Source organism: Callithrix jacchus, chromosome 21 (assembly GCF_049354715.1).
Source record: "Callithrix jacchus isolate 240 chromosome 21, calJac240_pri, whole genome shotgun sequence".
In the NCBI taxonomy this organism is placed as follows: Eukaryota; Metazoa; Chordata; class Mammalia; order Primates; family Cebidae; genus Callithrix; species Callithrix jacchus.
Window position 1 is genome coordinate 45,048,433 of NC_133522.1, and position 23,081 is coordinate 45,071,513.

Below are 23,081 nucleotides of genomic sequence, written 5' to 3' on the forward strand. Positions count from 1 at the left end.
TAAAATAAAAATTAAAAGACTGCAAGACAAACACAATTCAGACAAGTCTCTATTGGCAAAATGAGAGAAGTCGGATCATTTGTCTCGGTCCATTTTGTGCTTCTGTAACAGACTACCTGAGACTGGGTAATTTATCATGAATGGAATTCTGCATCAATTTCCTGGCTCATATTACAGAACTAAGTTGAAATGTATTAAAATCCCACTGTTAACATTTTCATAACAAACAGAAAAATTCACAGGCCAAAAAACAAAAACAGGGAGGGCCAGGTGCAGTGATTCACACCTATAATCCCAGCACTTTGGAAGGCTGAGGTAGGTGGATCACTTAAGGCCATCCTGGTCAACATGGTGAAACGCCGTCTCCACTAAAAATACAAGAAATTAGCTGGGCATGGTAGCGTGTGCCTGTAATCCCAGCTACTCAGGAGGCTGAGGCAGGAGAATTGCCTGAACCCAGGAGGCAGAGGTTACGGTGAGCCGAGATCGCGCCATTGCACTCCAGCCTGGGTAACAAGAGCGAAAAACCTGGCTTCACTGCCTGTTCAGAAACTACACAGATGGATGGTGGATAGTGAACAGAAAGGGGTTACCGTAGGGGAATCTGCGTTGTTCTAGCTGTTCCCCACACCACTCATCTCTGAGGAGAACCTGACACTGATTAGTCAATGAGCCAGACAAATGCTGGCAGCAGATCCAGTGATGGTAACCTGCCTATCAGTAGATCCTTCCACTGGGTTCACAATTTTGATCTATGCTCCAGATATCTGCTAGATCTCACTGATTCTGGTGCCTTGATGCCCGATTATGCAGCCAATGATATCATTCGGAATGGTGGGTTTATGAGAAGTGGTCTGAGCAGTGCGTCTAAACCTGCACCCATGCATTGTGGGAAAACTAGATTGTTGCATTGTCAACTGATGCAGTCTGGTCAACTCTAGAAGTGGTCCCTCCAGGTCACAGTTAAGGTACATGAACAAAGTGGTATGGTGAAAGCTCACACCGTTGCCACCTGTGCTGTACCTGTCCTGGTCACCTGCGAAGATGACAGAATTGGACAGCTTGGGCCAATATGGGATGGCCATACACTTGGGGGAGACTCCAACATGACCACACAGACCTGTCTGACACACTCAATGATGGACTGCGGAATGCCAGCGATAGGGATGGCTCGCTCAGCGGCACTGGGGAGCACGTCCCCTGTCCCTGGACCTGAGCCATGTACTTTCTCATATTGGAACCACTTTTTCCAATGAGCCACACTAACTAGCGGGGACCACCAGCCTCAGGGTGACTGGGGGTGGGGGCCTACTGGCAGCTGTGCTATTGGTCATGGAGCTACTGCTATCCTCTTCCAATCTGGCTTTGAAGACAGCACTAGTGGGTCCAGGAAAGGTGATAATTCTCTCAGGACGACTCCGTTCATGAATCAGCGGTGCTGATATATGCACCCTCTCCTCATGCATCTTAACTGATGCTTCTTTCTGATGATACTGCCAACTTCTTTCCATGCATAAGTAGCCACGTGGTGAAAGTGACATTTAATCCAAAATCACACTGGTGTCCACATCAAGCAGTGCTATGGGGAGCTGGACTTGGAGTCATTAAGTCTTCCTAATAACTTAGCTAAAACACAAATACACTGTACAGCTGTAAAGAGATATTTTTTCTTTATATTGTATAAGCTTTTTTCTATTCAAAAGTTTTGTTTTTTGCTTTTTATTTTTGTTAAAAACTAAGATACAGCACACACATTAGCCTAGGCCTATACAGGGTCAGAATAGCCAGTGTCACTGTCTTCCGCCTCCACATCTTGTCCCACAGGAGGGTCTTCAGGGACAGTAACATGCAAGGAGCTGTCATCTCCTGCAATGACAATGCCTGCTTCTGGATACCTCCAGGAGGGCCTGCCTGAGGCTGTTTTACAGTTTGCTTTTTGTTATAAGGAATACACTCTAAAATAGCAATAAATAGGATGTACATAAACCAGTAGCACAGTCATTATTGTATTATGTACTGTTCATAACTGTATGTGCTGGACTTTTACCTAACAGGCAGCACAGTAGGTGCGTTTTCACCAGCAACACCAAACACGAGCGACACGTGAGCTCCGAGCTGAGGACAGCTACCATAGATAGCCTAGGCGACTGGAATTTTTCAGTTCCATATGATCTGAGACCCCTGTCTACATGTGGTGCACGACTGTACATACCCTACTGGTTCTCTCCGGACAGCTCTAATACACTGGCCACATGCTGCATTCTCTCTGTCATCTGTTACTTCTCCATTTCTGTCCTGCATCTTAGGCCACCATCTCAAGTTAGTCCTCCGCATGATGGCTTTGTAGTATATACATACAACTTAGATCACATAGTATTTGTTCTGTTCTTTTATATAATATTGATTTTAATTTTAAAGTTCAAGTTTTGCTCCTGTTAAAAGCTTTTCTATGACATATTTAAATTTTCCCTTCCTAGCTTCTTCATCTTACACATCTCATTATTTAATTTTGGAAAAAGAAAGAGCTCCTGACTTAAAAAATAGCTGTTTCCTACGGTCATGTTTTTCAACAAAATGCTCTTTTGCATTTCAATGCTGTTTCTGTCCTTCATATTGCTAGTCTTCTTCAGGTACTCTCCTCTGAATGGGAAACCTACCCAGGCCTGATGTCTGCACAGGCTAGACTCGAACTCCTGGGCTCAAGCGATCCTCCTGCCCCCCACATCCCAGCTAACTGAAACTCCGGGCATGCACCACTGTGCCTGGCTTGGTATTTGGCCCTAACATGGCTCTGCTGCACTCACGGCCAACCTCCTGCACCTACTGCCTGCTTATCACAAGAAGAGGTTTACTTCCAGTCTGAAGCAATTGTGATTCTTTTCTTACCAAAATTATGAAAAACTACAATGCCCAGAGTCATCTGTTTCCAGGGTTCTCCCAGTATCACTGCTGATGAAAAACTTGTCCCCCAACTACTTCCACTCCTCGCCATTTGACACTGCTGAGCTCCAGGGTTTGCAAATTAGCAAGAGGAGGTACGAGAAGGAATGAAGACGAGAGCTCCGCCTACCCGCAAAGCAGCTCCCACTCCTTCCCTACCATTGCAGTCAGTGCCTTTGAGGTGGGGCACACAAAGGTGCGTCAACATGGAAATACCACCTTACATTTCTTCAAAAGCATTCTTATGTCGTTCTTCTCTCAATTCAACAAAACAAGTAAAGAAAATCTCCTGGACCCCACAATTCAACAAGGCAAGCAGATGAAAACCTGGACCCCAAGGGAAGTGGAGGGAAGTTTAATGCATTAAATTTAATGTATTAAAATTTCATAATCACCCAGGGAGTATTGTCACTAGTGTTATCTGTAATTTACGGCTGAGACAACTGGTGCTCTGGAAGCTTCAAGACATCTGCCCATAGTCACCTGGCCTGGGACTGAGCTTTTCCAAGATCACTCTTCCTTACTTACCACACTGACCCTCAGCACAAGAGGAGGCTCTAGCTCCAGCTGGGACCAGATTCCAGGTTATATGATGTCACCTCAGGGCTCTGCTAACACATTTCTGAATGAATGCAAATTTTGCAACAAGGGAAATGCTCAGATTTCTGCCTTCAGGATATATTCATCAACACACCATGCCCAAGACTTCCAAAACTTGATTATGTAAAGGAAACCTACACTACTTCAAATCATTACCAAAAACAGTAAATAAACTGGACCTAGAAAATACAAATGGGTAAGTACTCTACACCTATAAATGATCCAATAACTTAAAAGGCGAAAAAGAAAGCAGAAAAGGTAAAAAGCATTTCTTTACTCCACCATTTAAAAACGTATTTTCATCAGTGCTGTTCAGTTTGTGGTCCTGTGAAGGTGGATCCCCCTCACACGCCTACTGCTAACAGTATCGTAAGACAACCGCTGATACTCAGGAGTACTAGCCTTCAAAGACAACCCTGGGAAAGTCTGGGTGAAGAGGCTGTCAGATATTACTGAAAAGTGAGGACATACACATTTCTGTTTCCTTTTTAGTAAACATATAATTTTGTTACCTTGTCATCAATTTTTATCCACAAGACAAAAAAACTGCAGAAATCCTAAAATATCCAGAAACTTTCCACATATTAAGAATCACTGGCCGAGCGTGGTGGCTCAAGCCTGTAATCCCAGCACTTTGAGAGGCCGAGGAAGGTGGATCACGAGGTCAACAGATCGAGACCATCCTGGTCAACATGGTGAAACCCCGTCTCTACTAAAAATACAAAAAATTAGCTGGGCATGGTGGCGCGTGCCTGTAATCCCTGCTGCTCGGGAGGCTGAGGCAGGAGAATTGCCTGAACCCAGGAGGCGGAGGTTGCGGTGAGCTGAGATCGCGCCATTGCACTCCAGCCTGGGTAACAAGAGCGAAATTCCATCTCAAAAAAAAAAAAATCACCAACAGGTCGATGAGTAGTTAGACGGACTGAACTAACTGTACCTTGCCACGTGAATACAATCTGTTAATATCTGTGGCTTTGAAAAATTTAACTAAAGTTGTGTACATTGGCTCACACCTGTAATCCCAGCACTTTAGGAGGCCAAGGTTGGGGGATCGCTTGCGCCCAGGAGGTCAAGGATGCAGTGAACCATGATAGCACCACTGCACTTCAGCCTGGGCAACAGAGCAAGACCCAGCCTCGAGAAATAAATACATACATAAATAAATAAACATATAAAAATCTAACTACATTACCTTAACATATTCAAATAAAACAATACTCCCACCTAGTGGATAAAAGGAAAATGTCTTGCTTATTTCGGTTGTGAATACCACCACCATAAAGAAAGAATTAAAACTACAATTAATTTTTTAAAATTTTATTCCGTTTCATCATTCTCAAAATATATTCCCCAAAAGTAATCTACAAAAGAGTGCCCGCTGCTCCCCTTAAAGAAATGGACATGTAATCTACATTACAAAACAATGTTTAAGATCATGTATAAATGTTACTCTGAATCTCATTTGTTGTCATCAATTTCTTTAGTATCTCAGTGCTCTGGGGAATATTCTGGAAGGAGAGAAAAAAGTGAATACAGTGAGACCAGGAATTCAGGCAGAGGCAACACACTCCCCCCTCCCCCAGCCCCCCACTAATCTCCACCCTCTCGACACTTGAAGACAGCAGCCATGGGACAGGTGTGGCCTTTACTCTCCCCTTCTAAACAAAAAGGCCAGTGGGGAGTCAGTTCAGCAGGCCCTTTCTGCCACAGTCACCAATAATCTGGCCTCCAATGGTCTCCTGGCCTCCAGAGGAAGTCTACACTCTGACCCAGCCAACCTTCACCACAAGATGTCCTCCTCCTCTCTCCATCCCCAATACCACATTCCTCACGGCTCTCCTCACACTTCCCCACTCTGCTCACACCACTTCCCTCTGCACACTTCTACCCTCTAAGATCCATCCATCTTTCAAATCCAACTAAACTGCCACACTGGAAGAACTCAAAACAGTTTCACCTGATTGAAAATATCACTTTTAAATGGTCAGAACAATGAACAGACTCAGTCTGATGCATTTGGTCATTAAGAAAACAGCCCCTGCAGAATCATCATCTTATCCTCCTGCTAATCAATATCTCCAAAGCAAAAATGAAAATGCTGAAAGAGTTACTTAAATTTCCCTTTGAAAGTATACTCATAAAAGCTGAGCTTCCTTAAGCCCTACAGGACAGATGATTTCCAAGTCTCAGAACAAGTCCCAGTGTTTGTGATGCAGCTATGTGCTAAGCACAGTCGCACAGCAGTAAACACAATGGCCCAGCCCCTGCCCAAGGGAACTCATCTCTAAGTTAACTGGAATGAGCTAATTGGCTAACTAAGCAAAGGAGACAATCAGTGTATTACTCTGAAAGAGATGCTAGACAGAAAATAACTCTATGTGTCAGAAAGATTGCCCCTGATTCTAGTTAATTTGAAAGACAAGCTTGCGGCATACCAAACAGAGAGTTTTACAACTGTACTCTTCAACAAATGGTTATTGATGGCTTTATTCAACATGCCAGGTATGTGGTAAACTTGGACTACCAAAATTTAAAAACGTGATTTGTTACCACAAGGAGCTGACAATCTGGTAAGGAAATAATTTATGAGACCTGGGAAATGAGCTACTTCCAACAAGTTACCACAAAAGTCTTAACACTAATGGCCATTCCAGAATAAAACCGGGCTGAGGGACAATGTTGCTACAGCCTCTCTCCTTTAAAGAAACCCTCCTTAAACTAGGGGCTATGGACTCCCAAAACAATCTCTTAAAGCAATGAAATCCCTAAACTATCTGAAAACAGGCAAACTTTTTTATGTACACATTCCAATTTCCTTAGAAAATGGGCCCAGAAATATAAACTTATGGTTAAAAAAAAAGGTTTATTATGTAATCCTCTCATCTTCACATATCCAGTTCTCTGTAAAATTGGGTAAATATTATAATTTGAGCCATACTATACTTAAAAATAACCTTCTGAAAAATTAAATTTGTTTTTAAAAAACTTACAAATTAGTTATAGAAACTTCTTGAACAGTAAAACCATCTGTCCACATAGACATTTGCGATTTAACTACACCGCATTAATCTATCATACAAGAACACAGCATTCAGCAACTTACAGACCTCCACAGAAGACACAATGACAAATTCAAACAGCCAGACTAGGAAGCTTCACTTTAAGAAGAAGGGGTCTCCATGCATTGCTTAGGGTTTAAAATGACACCATACATTTATGTTTGTTACGAAGCTCATTGTAACAACTCAGCTATTAAACAAGTTAAAACCTTACCTTAACCAAACCTTTCAAGCTCCTGGTAGAAAGCAGAGGCTTAAAAGCTTCCACTGTAATTAGATCTAATTTCATCACATCAGTATAACACAAGTACAGAATTGCTGGGATTTTCCATACTTGACAGTAACTAAGAACTATGAATATACAAGGGAAAAAAAAAGTAAGTTTTCTATTATATTATTTTTAAATTAAACACCTTTAAATAATAAAGGCTGTTTCTAAAAGTAATCTCAGCTGCCTCTTTCAGTCAAGGTATTCACTGCAATTCTGGACCAATGATAATGTAGATTTTCTTCCAAAGTCAACTTATTTTCCTAATAATCTCTTCTTTTGCAAATACTAACTTTATATTTCCTGAAAGTACAGCTGAGATGATTTTAAGCAGCTGAAAGATGAAAATCCTACTGACTATAATAAAGCATATGTAAATAACAAATACAAAATGCGTAAGGTAAAATATTTAGCCACTTCTCTTTCTAGCAAACACTTAAAGCAAAATAAAACCCAACCAAACCCTGTTTAATACAGTTCAAATAATAAATAACAATTATGTAATATATTATCCACTGAAAAGTAAATGGTAGTCTGTCATATGATGGCAGATGTGAGTGACAGTAATAAAAAAATTAAAGCAACTAACAAGATTCAATATTCAAAACTTCTATCTTGATAATTAAAACATACTTTATCAACTTTTCATGCACCAATAATTTATATTTAATGCAGGCTTGCATTCTGAATAATCAAAGACCAAAAAGAAACACAGCAATTCTGAAGCCTAACAGTTAAGAAACTGGAGCTCCTCAAATAAGTGGGTCTGGAAAATTTGAAAACTCAAGCCAGAGATGCTGACTGCACTTGTAACTACAGACACTGAGGATTAACAGCAATATATGGTATCAATCATTGTTAATAATCCACCTTAAAAAGATCTCTAACAGTGAAAGCGTATTAATAAAGTGATAACAAAATATAATATAAATATTACAAATTTTAATACCACCTGCTGCAGGAAGGTCGTGTACTATATTTGGTTGCTCCAGCAATGGACAACACGCAGGGTCTTTGAAATTCTGTGTTTTTAGGGCTTTCAGGAAAGGAGAAGGAAGGCTGCCAGTGGACTCTGAGGTTTTATAATCGGTAACATGTCGACATGTGAGAATAGTTATCTGCATGTTCTTCCTTGGACAAGAGCCAAAAACCTAACATAAAATTGATTTCAAATTAAAAAAACATATAATCTTGTTACAGAATGGAAACATTCCTCTAGGTATTCCTCTAATACCACAGACAATAAAAGCATGCCTAGCCAGGGTGGGAACGTGTGTTGGAGAAACAGAACACATCTGCTGTCTCAACCTGGGTTTGATCTTGGTTCTGCTTACTAGGTGGGCAACTTTTCCAAGTCACTTTCCTCACTGGTGAAAGAAGGTGACATAGTTTGGATGTTTGTCCCCTCCAAATCTCACGTTAAAATGTGATTCCCTATGTTGGAGGCAGAGCCTGGTGGGAGTGACTGGATATGGGAGCGGATCCCTCATGAATGGCCTAGCACCATCCCGTTGGTGATACATGACTTCTCATTTCTCGTTCAGTTCATGCTAGAGCTGGCAGTTCAAAGGAGGCTGGTTCCTCCTTCCTCTCTTGCTCCCTTTCTCGCCATGTGATGTGCCTCCTTCCCCTTCACCTTCCACCATGACTGAGGCTTCCTGAGGACTCAGAAGAAGCCAAGCGGATGCCAGCACCATGCTTCCTGTATAGCCTGCAGAACTGTGAACCAATTAAACCTCTTTTCTTTTTTCTTTTCTTTTTTTTTTTTTTTTTTTTGAGACGGAGTTTCGCTCGTTACCCAGGCTGGAGTGCAATGGCACGATCTCTGCTCACCACAACCTCCGCCTCCTGGGTTCAGGCAATTCTCCTGCCTCAGCCTCCTGAGTAGCTGGGATTACAGGCACGCATCACCGTGCCCAGCTAATTTTTTATATTTTAGTAGACACGGGGTTTCACCATGTTGGCCAGGATGGCTTTGATCTCTTGACCTCATGATCCACCTGCCTCGGCCTCCCAAATTGCTGGAATTACAGGCATGAGCCACCATGCCCAGCCTAAACGTCTTTTCTTTATAAATTACCCAGCCTCAGGTATTCCTTTATAGCACCACAAGAACAGACAAACCCATAAGGCCAGCACTACCTTAACGGGCCTGCAGTGTGGAATAAATGAAGTCACAGAATGCCAGAGGAGTGACTACAGGCCTGCCGTCCAGAGGAAAAAAGTCACAAGTACACACCTGGCACTCCTTCACTCACCCACCTGCCACTGACGCCTGAAAAGTGCCATTTTTGGAATTACCACACTTATAGGTAAGTTTCAATCACTGTGGTTCTCAATGTCCTTTTCTATAACTAGAAGTAGCCTGGATTTGATAGACTTCCAAGAATTCTTTTACCTTTTAATAAGATCTAAAGTGATATAAACAAAGAAAGATGGGCGGAAGGAATCCAACTGTGTTTTATACTCCTCAATGCTGAGGACGGTAGGTCACAGAAGTACAAAACACGGTTGGTTGGTCATGTTAAATAAGCAAGTTCTTTTATTCTTTATATTCAAAAACAAATTCCTGTAATATTCTTCAGAAATAAATTCCTTTCCCATATCAATATCTGACTGCATAAGTTTAAGTGAAAAGACACTGAACCCTTAAAAAAATGAAAACTATAGACTAACCATTCACAGGTTTTCATTTCTCTTACCTTTTCCAGCCACTGATACTGTTGATCTTCTGCAACGTAGCAACTGCACTGACAGAGGAAAACCTGAAAAGTCAAGTTCCACATTTTTTGTCAAGTAAGTTTTATATACACGCCAAACTATCACCATATATGTAACGTGAATAACGACACATAGATACTACGTATTTTCCTGGCTCCACTATCGACCTACTTATTTCTCTTGAAAATTTAAGAGTCAAACCACTACTAGTGATTAGTGTCAGAAAGAGTGCACGCTGACAGAGCAACTGAAAGCCCTGACATGTTAAAGTATACTACCAGTAAATACCATGGAAGTCAGACTTAAAGAGCCACTTTTCAAACATACAAGTCCCACCTACCGAGGGATTGGATTTGAGATGATAAAACACACAAAAAGCCTCTGTGGAGGACAGATGTATAGTGTCTGTTGTTCTACACCATTCATTCCAGAGTTTAGCACAACCAACTTCTTCCCAGACTCCTGAATTCATAACAAATGATGATAGAAATGCTGTAAAAAACAATTCACGTTAAGTCAGAGTTTGGCTCTGCAAGCGGTATTTTCTTTTTTTTTTTAATCATACTTAATTTCTGGGGTACATGTGCAGATCTTGCAGCACTATTACATAGGTATACACATGCCATGGTGCTTTGCTGCCTCCATCCCCCTATCACCTACATTGTTATCCCTCCCCAATGTTATCCCTCCCCAATCTCCCCAACCACCACTATTCATCCCAACCCCCACCCTGCCAAAAGACCCCAGTGTGTGATGTTCCCCTCCGTGTCCATGTGTTCTTATTGTTCAACACCCACCTATGACTGAGAACATGTGATGTCTGGTTTTCTGTTCTTCTGTTAGTTTGCTGAGAATGATGGTTTCCAGATACATTCATGTCCCTGCAAAGCACGTGAACTCATCCTTTTTATGGCTGCATAGTATTCCATGGCATACCTGTGCCACATTTCCTTAATCCAGTCTACAATTGATGGGCATTTGGGTTGGTTCCAGGTCTTTGCTATTGTGAACTGTGCTGCAATGAACATACATGTGCATATGTCTATAACAGAACGATTTATAATCCTTTGAGTATATACCTAGTAATGGGATTGCTCAAATAGCATTTCTATTTCTATATCCTTGAGGAATTGCCGCACTCTCTTCCACAATGGTTGAACTAATTTACACTCCCACCAACAGTGTAAAAGCATTCCTATTTCTCCACATCCTCTCCAGCATCTGTTGTCTCCAGATTTTTAAAGATCATCATTCTAACTGGAGTGAGATGGTATCTCAGTGTGGTTTTGATTTGCATTTCTCTAATGACCAGTGATGATGAGCATTTTTTCATGTTTTTTGACCACAGAGATGTCTTCTTTTGAAAAGTGTCCATTCATATCCTTCACCCACTTTTTGATGGGGCTTTTTTCTTATAAATTTGTTTTAGTTCTTTGTAGATTCTGGATAGTAGCCTTTTGTCAGATGGGTAGCTTTCAAAAATTTTTTCCCATTCTGTTGGTTGCTGCTTTAGTCTAATGATCGTTTCCTTTGCTGTGCAGAAGCTCTTAAGTTTAATTAGATCCCATTTGTCTATTTTGGCTTTTGTTGTCATTGCTGTTAGTGTTTCAGTCATGAAGTCCTTGCCTATGCCTATGTCCTGAATGGTATTGCCTAGATTTTCTTCCACGGTTTTTATGGCATTAGGTCCTATGTTTAAATCTTTAATCCATCTGGAGTTAATTTTTGTATAAGGTGTAAGGAAGGGGTCCAGTTTCAGCTTTCTGCACATGGCTAGCCAGTTTTCCCAACACCATTTATTAAACAGAGAATCCTTTCCCTATTGCCTTTGTCAGGTTTGTCAAAGATCAGATGGTTGTAGATGTGGGGCATTACTTCCGAGGCCTCTGTTCTGTTCCACTGGTCTGTATCTGTTTTGGTACCAGTACCATGCTGTTTTGATTACTGTACCCTCATAGTATAGTTTGAAGTCAGGTAGCATGATGCCTCCAGCTTTGTTCTTTTTGCTTAGGATTGTCTTGGCTATGTGGGCTCTTTTTTGGTTCCATATGAAGTTTAAGGTGGTTTTTTTCCAGTTCTGTGAAGGTGGTCAATGGTAGCCTGATGAGGATAACACTGAATCTATAAATTAGACAGTATGGCCATTTTCACAATATTGATTCTTCCTAAGCATGAGTATGGAATGTTTTTCCATCTGTTTGTGCCCTCTCTTATTTCCTTGAGCAGTGGTTTGTAGTTCTCCTTGAAGAGGTCCTTCACATCCTTTGTTAATTGTATTCCTAAGTATTTTATTCTCTTTGTAGCAATTGTGAATGGGAGTGTGCTCATGATTTGGCTCTCTGTTATTAGTGCATAGGAACGCTTGTGATTTTTGCACAAGGATTTTGTATCCTGAGACTTTGCTGAAGTTGCTTATCATCAGAAGGAGATTTTGGGCTGAGATGATGAGGTCTTCTAAACATACAATCATGTTATCTGCAAATACAGATAATGTGACTTCCTCTTTTCCTAACTGAATACTTTTTATTTCTTTTTCTTGCCTGATTGATCTGGCTAAAACTAATACTATGTTGAATAGGAATGGTGAGAGAGGGCACCCTTGTCTAGTGCCAGTTTTCAAAGGGAATGCTTCCAGTTTTCACCCATTCAGTATGATACTGACTGTCGGTTTGTCATAAATAGCTTTTATTATTTTGATGCACATTCCATCAATACCTAATTTATTGAGAGTTTTTAGCATGAAGCGCTGTTGAATTTTGTCAAAGGCCTTCTCTGCGCCTATTGAAATAATCATGTGGTTTTTGTCTTTGGTTCTGTTTATGTGATGGATTATGTTTATAGATTTGCATAAGTTGAACCGGATTTGCATCCCCGGGATGAAGCCTACTTGATAGTGATAGATAAGCTTTTTGATGTGCTGTTGCATTCAGTTTGCCAGTATTCTACTGGAGATTTTTGCATCAATGTTCATCATGCACACTGGCCTGTAATTTTCTTTTTTAGTTGTGTCTCTGCCTGGTTTTGGTATCAGGATGATGTTAGACTCATAAAATGAGTTAGGGAGGATTCCCTCTTTTTGTATTATTTGGAATAGTTTCAGAACGAATGGTACCAGCTCCTCTTTGTACATCTGGTAGAATTTGGCTGTGAACCTGTCTGGACCTTGACTTTTTTTGGTTGGTAAGCTATTAAGTGCTACCTCAACTTCAGACCTTGCTTTTGGTCTATTCAGGGATTCAACTTCTTCCTGGTTAAGTCTTAAGAGGGTGTAAGTATCCAGCAATTTATCCATTTCTTCTAGATTTACCGGTTTATGTGCATAGAGGTGTTTGTAGCGATCTCTGATGGTAGGTTGTATTTCTATGGAATCAGTGGTGATATCCCGTTTGTCATTTTTTATTGCATCTATTCGATTCTTCTCTCTTTTCTTTTTCATTAGTCTGGCTAACGGTCTATCTATTTTGTCGATCTTTTCAAAAAACCAGCTTCTGAATTTAATGATTTTTTTACAGGGTTTTTTGTGTCTCTGTCTTTCAGTTCTGCTCTCACCTTAGTTATTTCTTGTCTTCTGCTAGCTTTTGAATCTGTTTGATCTTACGCCTCTAGTTTTTTTTAATTACAATGATAGGGTGTCAATTTTAGATCTTTCCTCACTTCTCATGTGGGCATTTAGTGCTACAAATTTTCCTCTGGACACTGCTTTAAATGTGTCCCAGAGATTCTGGCACACTATGTCTTCATTCTCATTGGTTTCGAAGAACATCTTTATTTCTGCCTTCATTTCATTATTTACCCAGTAGTCATTCAGGAGAAGGTTGTTCAGTTTCCATGTAGTTGTGCAGTTTTGAGTGAGTTTCTTAATCCTGAGTTCTATTTGGACTGCACTGTGCTCTGAGAGACTGGTTGTTATGATTTCTGTTCTTTTGCATTTGCTGAGCAGTGATTTACTTTCAATTATGTTGTCAATTTTAGAGTAAGTGCAATGTGGTGCTGAGAAGAATGCAAATTCTGTGGATTTGTGGTGGAGAGTTCTGTAGTCTATTAGGTCCGCTTGGTACAGATCTGCATTCAAGTCCTCGATATCCTTGTTGATTTTCTGTCTCATCGATCTATTGTTGACAGTGGAGTGTTAAAATCTCCCACTATTATTGTGTGGGAGTCTAAGTCTCTTTGTAGGTCATTAAGAACTTGCTTTATATATTTGGGTGCTCCTGTATTGGGTGCATACAGGTTTAGGATAGTTAGCTCTTCTTGTTTATGTAATGCCCTTCTTCGACTCTTTTTATCTTTGTTGGTTTAAAGTCTGTTTTATCAGAGACTAGCATTGCAACCCCTGCTTTTTTGTTGTTGTTGTTCTCCATCTGCTTGGTAAATCTTCCATCCCTTTATGTTGAATCTATGTGTGTCTTGCACATGAGATGGGTCTCCTGAATACAGCACAGTGATAGGTCTTGACTTTTTATCCAATTTCCTAGTCTATGTCTTTTGATTGGGGCATTTGGCCAGTTTACATTTAAGGTTAATATTGTTATGTGTGAATCTGATCCTGCCATTTTGATATCAGCTGGTTGTTTTACCCATTAGCTGATGCAGTTTCTTCATTGTGTTGATGATCTTTACCATTTGGTATGGTTTTGCAGTGGCTGGTAGTGGTTGTTCCTTTCCATGTTTAGTGCTTCCTTCAGGAGCTCTTGTAAGGCAGGCCTGGTGATGATGAAATCTCTCAGCAATTGCTTTTCTGTAAAGGATTTTATTTCTCCTTCACTTATGAAGCTTAGTTTGGCTGGATATGAACTTCTGGGTTATCTTCTTTAAGGATGTTGAATATTGGCCCCCACTCTCTTCTGGCTCATAGGGTTTCTGCTGAGAGATCCTACTGTGAGTCTGATGGGCTTCCTTTTGTGGGTGACCTGACCTTTTTCTCTGGCTTCCCTCAGCATTTTTTCCTTCATTTCAACCCTGGTGAATCTGACGATTACGTGCCTTGGGGTTGCTCTTCTCAAGGAGTATCTTTGTGGTGTTCTCTGTATTTCCTGGATTTGAATGCTGGCCTCCTTGCTAGGTTGTCTCTGTCACCCAAGCTGGCCCACTGTCAGTGGGAGGATAGTGGGCCAGCTCACTGCAGCCTCGAAATCCTGGGCTCAGGTAAACCTTCCATCTCAGACTCCTGAGTAGCCAGGGCTACAGACAAACATCACCATGCCTGGCTACATTTTTTTATTTTTTGTAAAGATAGAGTCTCACTATTTTGGCTAGGCTGGTCTCAAACTCCTCTCCTCAAGTGATCCTCATGCCTTGGTCTCCCAAACAGCTGGGATTACATATGCGAGCCACTGTGACTGGCCTAAATCTGATATTTTTCAGTTCATTAAAAAGATGGTGCAGGCCAGGTGCTGTAGCTCACACCTATAATCCCAGCTCTTTGGGAGGCTGAGGCAGGAGGATCACTTGAGGACACAAGTGCAAGACCAGCCTGGGCAACACAGCAAGAACCCATCTCTACCAAAAAAAAAAAAAAAATGATGATGCAACATGAGCAGGACAGAGATTTTCCTCAGAAACACAATCACTCTACTGTGGCTTTTTTTTAAGTACCAGACATTTTAAATCTTTTATGATGGAAGGAAATGTGTAACTTTATATTTAAATATTTCAACAAAATGACTAGTCTGCATTTCACTTACCTACTGCATTATTTCCTATGGCGATTATAAACTTGGAGCACGGATATTTCTCTAGCAAAGAAACTTCCAAAGATGTTTTTGTTTGTCTTCGCAGGAGCCGCACCTCCCTAACACAAGAAACAAGATGAAACTAAAGCAACTTCAATATAAACAGTACCATGTTACTGAGACAAAAGGGCGCTATATGTACTATTTGCAATAAATAAAATACACATTTGTTTTATAAAGAATTAATATCCTCAGGAAACAATGGACTCAGGTAATGATAACCAACAGATAAAACTACTGCATACAAGTTTACGGAGAACTCTAAAATAGTGATCAGGCTCTCCACCTGACCCAAGGGTCAATCTTAGCATCCCTAAGAAGGAGACAACCGGTCAGAGCCTGCAACAAGAAACAGCACCACTTAGACAAAAACACTACATCTGACCAAGCCTCCAAATGAACATTCATTTACAGGACATGCAGCTGATACACACGTTAAGTGACATCACAAGGAAGTGATCAGACAAATTCAGAGTGTGGGGCACTGGATAGGACAACCAGTCCTGTCCCTTAGGAGGGGTAAAAGAGGAGGCTGCTCTAAATCAAGTGAGACGTCTAACGGTAACCTGTGGACCTTGTTAGGATTCTCATTCACACAAACCACTGTAAAATGTCCTGTTTGAGAAAACTAGGTAAACCTGAGTGAGCATGGACTGACTCTGAAATGATACCGACAAATTATTATTAGTGTTGTTATATACAATAGCACATATAAGAAAATCGCTAAAATGTTTGAAATGTATTCTGAAAAATGTAGAGGTGAAAGGCCACAATGACTGGAATATGCTTATGGGTGGTGGGAGAGGAAATAAACATGGCAAAATCTTCCTAAGTGTTGCATTTACCTGGTAATGTAGGCGTCAGGGCTCACTTGACTATTTTCTCTCACTTTTGTGTGTTTGGAAACAATTCTTTTAAAGAGTGTTCATCTGCTACTGACACATTATGCTAACTGAAGTGTGGGACGGAGGTCTCAAAAGTTTCGAAGGAATCCGTGTGTCCGTTAACAACCCATGACAAACGCGGTGGGGCCGACGGGAGCGCTGCGGCCAAAGACAATGTGACAGGCTGGAAGATCACGAGTCCATAAGATACCAGGCCTCCAGAAATGCTCCAGGAAGCCTTTAAGGAATGGATCTGAACCCAGCCCTCCCACGGCGGCTTCACCCTGGACTCGACGAAACGCCAGCGGATCCATACGAGCACAGCACACACCCGGGGCTGGCGCCGCCGGATGCCGCCTTCACGGAGACCCAGGGCCCGGGCAGAGCGACCGAGCGGCGGCAACCGCGGCGGCCACTTGGGCCTCAGGGGAAGACCGCAGAGCCCCAGCCTCAGGCGCCGTAGCGGCTTCCGGGCCCGCGCACCTTCCCGCGGCGGGGAGCGCGCCGCCCTTACCCGGGTACCTCACCTCTTCCGCGCCAGCTGCTGCCGCACCTCCCTGTCCTCTGGCGTCTCCCTCCGCCCCTCATCCTCCTCCTCCTCGTCCTCTGTCCCAGCTCGACACGGTGCCTTCACCACCTCTCCAAAGAACGTGGCCGCCATGGGCGCACCAGAACCCGCTGGACACAACTGCAGCGCCGCGGAACTGCGCACGCCAGCTTACGCCAGACCACGCCCCCTCACCACGCGGGAGACGTAACCCACCCCGCAGAAGCCACGCCCTCCGCGCAGAGCCCGAGATTGTGGCCACAGCCCCACCGCGCGGGCAATACGCCCCGCCCCGCGCAGGCCACGCCCCCAGGCGCAGCCGAGCTCGCTGCCACGCCCTCTGCACCGCCCGCCCGCGCTGCCACGCCCTGGGCCGGGGAGTCCCAGCAGCTTTTTGTTTTGTTTTTTTTGAATTACAGATGGTGGTCTCGCTATGTTGTCCAGTCTGGTCTCGAACTCCTGGGCTCAAGCGATCCTCCTGCTTAGGCCTCCAGAAGTGCTTGGATTACAGGCGTGATCCACCGCGCCCGGCCCCCGCGTTTTTCATTAACAGCTTGAGCCCCGCGGGCGCAGAGAAGTAGGACTGCGGGCTAGAGGGGCGGGCGGAGGACGGGTCCTCCGCTCGCTGAGGTAGCGGAACCCGGGATGCAGGGGCAGTGCCAGCGCCACGGGCCGTAGCGTTAGGGAATTGTGCCCTCGCAGGTCCTTCCCTCCTCGTCTGTTTCCCTTTTCCTGCTGCGTTAGGAGAGACTGGCGGAGCCTTGGTGTACTGAACACCCGCTCCAAACTTCGACTGCCCAGGTAGGTGGCGGCGCGGTGGCACTGAGGACCCCTGGAGCCAGGCGCGCCGTCAGACAGCGGGCACGGGCGGACCGGAAAGGCAAGAAATACAGCGCTTCGTGGTGGTATAAAAATGAGACCTTTACTCTGGCAATAGGAATTCACATTTCAAAACCTGATGATTGTCAAGCCGGTTTAAAAAACATTTTTATGAGAATGTAAAAAATAGTGTATTTTTTAAACTTGGCCATTATCTAATACAAAATTTTTCTTTTTAAATAGCCATTGATAAGCAAAATGTGTTTAATTGGTTCTCTTTAAAATGTGCTGGAAGGCAAAGTTCGAGGAGCACTGTTCCAAGCCAGAGAAAAAGGGGACGTCATAATTTTAAATGAAAATACACAGTAATGCAATGAAAAATAACCGTTTCCTATTTAGATTTAGTTCTACTGAACTACACGGCATCGTGTGCATTTTGTGACTTTGTCAGTAGTCACAAAGTAAGTGCTACTTTGGGGTCAGAGAGATCCTCTTGAGATAAAATATCAAAGCTGCTAGAAATATTTTAAGATGTGGAAAAATAATGATCAACAAAATCATTTACATAAAATTATTTATCAGATTTACACATCTGCAGGAAAAAAATGTGTTTTGAAGCAAAATCTGAACATGTAGCAATAAAATTAAGACCAAATTGCTAGCCAGTGAGAGCTTAGGAAACTGGGTATCCTTAGCGGGACAGAATAAAGATTACCAAAATGAGGTTTCAAAACATTAGGACTCCTGGGTTAACTGGTCTATTATAATGATGGAACTGCAGAATAAAAAGGTTTGGGCACTACATTGTCTTAGTCCTTTTGTTAATTTTGTCATTTTTTTTTTTGAGACGGAGTTTCGCTCTTGTTACCCAGGCTGGAGTGCAATGCCGTGATCTCGGCTCACCGCAACCTCCGCCTCCTGGGTTCAGGCAATTCTCCTGCCTCAGCCTCCTGAGGAGCTGGGATTACAGGCACGCACCACCATGCGCAGCTAATTTTTTGTATTTTTAGTAGAGACGGGGTTTCACCATGTTGACCAGGATGGTCTCAATCTCTTGACCTCGTGATCCACCCGCCTCGGCCTCCCAAAGTGCTGGGATTACAGGCTTGAGCCACCACACCCAGCAATTTGTCATTTTTACCAGTAAGATCTTCAATTTGATTTCACAATTTCATTAAGAAATATTTTCTGCAAAGCAAATTAATGTAAATAGGGTTATGGTAATACATTTGGCCATGATTTAAATTCTGCACACATTTCAGAGAGAACAATTTTACAAGTTTTAAGCAAATGCTTATTTCATGCAGTTACAATAAATTTAGGCCAAGCACTTTTTAAAAAGGCAATTATGTTTGAATTACTTAGCCAAAAAAGGATTCCATTATGCAAGACTGATAATACAATCTCAAATATTGACAGAAATTAACCCCACCATAGCAAAGTATAAATTCAAAGGTTAAACACCGAAATTGCCAAAAAAAAAAAAAACTTTGCATAAAATAGTCTTCAGTTAAGTACTTCATTTTATAGTTACTTGTTGAGGACATAATCTACTCAAAAAAATATTATAAATTAAGTGTAGTTTTGAACTGGAAAGAAGTTTAAGCATTTCATTAGCGCTCAAAAATCAAATCCCATGCACCTAAAAGTAATAGCAGTTTATTAGGAATTATCTTCCTTCACCTGTGCATCAACATACTGGGGATAGTTTAGATGAAAGTATACCACAAAAGGAGCAAAGAACAGAGACTTAGTAGGTTAGAATAGTCTGGCTTATGCTAAAAAACAAAAAGCCTTTTTTTAAAAAACAGACATGCAACCACAGATTTCTGAAGTATTTTAGACACTTGGTACATCTGTATAACAAAAAAAAAAAGCATTTGTCTTAAAAAATAGAAACCTCTAGGTTTCTGTAGTTTTACTTTTTCAAATTTACACATGCAAATCATATATTAATATTCAGGTATTTTTAAATGAGAAACAGCTTACTTTCAACAACTTAATTTTTCCAATAGCACGTTACTATGTTAAAAAATGTGATGGTACATTTATTTAATCTGGCAATTTTAATTTCAACCAATACATATAAACAACAAATTAAATCCTATTGCAAATACATTCTTTGTGGTACCACGACCAGATTTTCTAATCCTAGCAGATGCCACAATGAAATAGGCCAACCATGCGACCATTAAAGTTTGTTGGGATGAGATTGTAATAAATTTACTCAAAGTATTCAAGTTCTAATTTTTAAGGTGCTGTAAAGAAACAAAGATTCACTGTATCATCTAAAAATATGACTGTTTTGATCGTGAGCTATACCTTTTATTTTTTTTCTAACTGATTAAAACCTAAGACCTGCCTCTTAATGAGGCACATTTTTGGCATTTCTGTAAATGCTGCTACAGAAAATGAGGAATAGCTGTGATAGTTAACATTCATAGCTTTCATAGAAAAATATATATTCCCTGAATTAGTCATATCAAGTGGTCATTCAGTACGAACTCCAATATTATAAACAATTGGAGTTCTCTAATTGCCTATTTCCAACACTCCACTTCAGAACTCAGTAATCAGCATCTCAAGCTGAAACTCTCACGTCCTCCTAGTTTGGTTTTTGACCTTTGGGGATGTGAATTGTACGGAGTGAATTTGGGTGGAGTCTTTGCTTCACTCAAAAGTCAAATAGGCCCATTAGCACTTCCTTTGGAAAAGTGCCTAATATTTTTTCCTCATGACACCATAATTGTCATGGTCTGAATCTTTACTCTCTACTGGAGAACCCTTAAAATTAGCATCAGGTTGAGATTTTTAAATTTGTTCACTCCAAGGTGTTCCTAGCCTGTACACTTCCCATTATATTTTTCCTCTATCAAATCAAGTCTTCAAGGCCTTACTTTCTGGATAGAGGAATAGTAGTCTTATAGCAGGCCATTTGTCTTTTCTTTCAACCTCTCTACCTACAGACTCTGCAATCTATTTCCTCTTCAGAAATCCCTAGAGCACGTGTCTGTTCAAGAGCTGACTGGGAGGAACTCACTGGATTATGGCCTTTAGAAAATTCCTCTGAAGATGCCGATCGGGGATTAATTTTAGAGCTGGGGGCCTTATGTAACTGCCAGTTTACTTGTGGCCCAACTGTTTTCAGATACCACTTCTACATTCCCATAGTCACTCTTGTGCATTTTCTTTCCAGGATCTGAACCCCTTTAAGAAAAGCATTTTGCTATTAGTATCTTCTAGCTCTTTTTCACTTTCAGAATTTATGGTTGTATCATCCTCTTTATAATAAGCATTCAGTAATTTTTTCTTGGCCGCAGCAGAAGCATTTCGATGGGGCAGTTTTCTGCTACTCTTCCTAACCCGGACATTTTCTGGTCCTGAGATCATTTCTTTTAGATTACTCATTATCTTTATTTTATCTGCAGCAACAGTAGCACATCTGCGGGGAACTTTCTCAGGTACCATTTTTGCTTTCAGAGTTTCACTAGGCATCTGCACTGCATCCTTCTCATTATGCATACATGTTCTCACTTTTGTATTGGGTTCTCTGTCTCTAGGAACAAATTCTGAAAAATGAGTGAAAGTTCATGTAAATGCCAAAATCTTGTAACACAAGATTTTACTACTAACATTCCTCAACAACACTCATTCAGAAACAAATTTTAAGTCATACTGCTAAATTTTTAAATGTGATACTAAGGGCTTTTGACATTGATAAAACCTTACATTTGCTTATCTACAACTATAAGGATGTCACTTAAAACAGTAGCAGACTTTAAGAATGGGGTTAAAGTTCCTTCAGCATTGGCATCATAAAGCTGCTAATCTAAAAACATACGTATGAGCATTTTACATAATTTCAATTATTAAATCTTAATTTCATTGTTCCAATATTTTCTGCCCTAGGTATGTGACACATACATGAGATTCAGATTGAAATTCAAAAAAGTAACACATATGTGGAGTTGCTTTAAGGAACTAAAAAGTGCAGAGTGCTATGAGAACACAGACTAGAAACCCAACCTAGACTAAGGGATCAAGGAAGGATTCCTTCAAGGAAGCATTTAGAAGAGAGCTGAAAATTGTGAAAGGATTTGCCAGACAAAAAGCACTTTGCAGAGTTAAGTCCTTCATGCAGACTAAGGCAGTTTTTAGAGGGGGCTTGAAATGACTCTGGAGCTGTGCAGACCTACTACTCGATGCTGACCAAACTTAGGAGGGCTCAGCTATTTTTATTGTTACCAGTGTCTACAAGCCAAATTTTCAGATTTCACAAACAAGTCTGATTAGTAGTCTTGTACAACAAAGGTGGCATTTCTTTTACCATACGTATCTGAAGTTCACTGGCCCTTGAATTTTAGGTCTTTCTTGCAGCCATGAACAGTCAGACTATCTAAAATTGCCTTCATGGTACACATCAGTCTTGATGGCAGTTTGTTTTGTAGGACCCTGCCTGAAGTTTCCAGATACTTAGCATTTGAAAAAGTCAGGCTGTAGATCTCTGAAATAACCACAATTGATATCCTACACCCACACTAAACTTCGGGAGGACTCCACCACATTGTTTTTACTACTAAGTACTACAAAATGAGGGCTTTTAGTCAGATACTACCAAGTAACACTATTATTGTGTAGCAATGAAACAACTACTGCCAACCTTCTGAATTTTTTTCTTCTGTGAAATGTTTGCCCTTCTGTCACTAAGCTGACTAAAGGACAGATGGGTACAGTTAAAAACTGCTTCTAGGGCCGGGTGCGATGGCTCACACCTATAATCCCAGCACTTTGGGAGGCCGAGGAGGGTGAATCACGACATCAAGAGATCGAGACCATCTGGTCAACAAGGTGAAACCCCATCTCTACTAAAAATACAAAAATTAGCTGGGCATGGTGGTGCGCACCTGTAGTCCCAGCTACTCGGGAGGCTGAGGCAGGAGAATTGCTTGAACCCAGGACAGGGAGGTTGCGGTGAGCCGAAATCGCGCCATTGCACTCCAGCCTGGGTAACAAGAGTGAAACTCTGTCTCAAAAAAAAAAAAACTGCTTCTGTGGACTGACATGTTCATACAGCCAGATTAATGAAGCAGGCCTCTACCCTCACAATGCAAGCACTTCAGATTTTCCCGTAAAGTCTATGAAACTGATTTCACACTTCTCTAAGATCAGGTAAGTGTTCTCCCCAAAATAGGTTAGGAAATACTTTATTCAAAGCAACCCTACCACATACACATCAATTCCTTTTGCCAACTAACTTAGGTGATTCACAGGCTTTTCCAGTAAAATTCTATTTCTAAGGGTTCTATGTTTTGTTCAGTGTTAAATCTCTAGGCATTGTAAATGGCATTTTGCCAGAGTAAGATGCTCATCACGGCATTACTACCATGCAGCATGCCCTTACCTCCTTCAGTTGGGCTCTGTGGGAAGAGAAGTGACTTAAAGTGCAGTGTGTTTACTACTTCAAAGACACTTTTCACGAAATTTTTAAATTATGAACTATTATCTCCAACA

The 23,081-nt window shown here is 41.4% G+C and overlaps 2 protein-coding genes and 1 pseudogene across 6 annotated transcripts in view; all 3 read right to left on the reverse strand.

The window, feature by feature from the left end:
• Positions 1-484: 484 nt before the first annotated feature.
• LOC128930359 (poly(rC)-binding protein 2 pseudogene) lies at positions 485-1,598 on the reverse strand (annotated as a pseudogene).
• Positions 1,599-4,841: 3,243 nt separating this feature from the next.
• On the reverse strand, positions 4,842-16,894 carry PSMG1 (proteasome assembly chaperone 1). Of its 3 annotated transcripts, none has more exons than XM_002761425.6 (7): positions 16,732-16,894; positions 15,273-15,379; positions 9,929-10,080; positions 9,570-9,632; positions 7,820-8,018; positions 6,814-6,950; positions 4,842-5,048 (listed from the first exon to the last, which is right to left on the reverse strand). In XM_002761425.6, the coding sequence occupies exons 1-7, from the start codon at positions 16,863-16,865 to the stop codon at positions 4,974-4,976; spliced, it is 867 nt and encodes a 288-aa protein (XP_002761471.1). In that variant the 5' UTR covers positions 16,866-16,894; the 3' UTR covers positions 4,842-4,973. The 3 variants fall into 3 exon arrangements, with proteins under 3 accessions (XP_002761471.1, XP_078214546.1, XP_035138931.1); XM_078358420.1 differs by lacking the exon at positions 16,732-16,894 and adding an exon at positions 16,536-16,650; XM_035283040.3 differs by lacking the exon at positions 16,732-16,894 and adding an exon at positions 16,166-16,650.
• Positions 16,895-19,213: 2,319 nt separating this feature from the next.
• Positions 19,214-23,081, reverse strand: part of BRWD1 (bromodomain and WD repeat domain containing 1) — a 141,653-nt gene continuing 137,785 nt past the window's right edge. For all 3 annotated transcript variants that reach the window (XM_078358412.1, XM_035283039.3, XM_035283038.3), the window contains one exon: positions 19,214-21,139. In XM_078358412.1, the coding sequence (XP_078214538.1) occupies positions 20,742-21,139 (398 nt within the window). In that variant the 3' untranslated portion in view covers positions 19,214-20,741. The remainder of the gene's footprint in view (positions 21,140-23,081) is intronic.

Excerpts from the sequence above, each read along its gene's own strand:
- PSMG1 (XM_002761425.6), bottom strand. The coding sequence starts at position 16,865 with ATGGCGGCCACGTTCTTTGGAGAGGTGGTGAAGGCACCGTGTCGAGCT. Across the intron at positions 10,081-15,272 it reads CATAGGAAATAATGCAGTAG|CATTTCTATCATCATTTGTT; the intron begins GTAAGTGAAATG and ends TGTTTTTTACAG. Across the intron at positions 8,019-9,569 it reads AGTATCAGTGGCTGGAAAAG|GTTTTTGGCTCTTGTCCAAG; the intron begins GTAAGAGAAATG and ends ATTTTATGTTAG.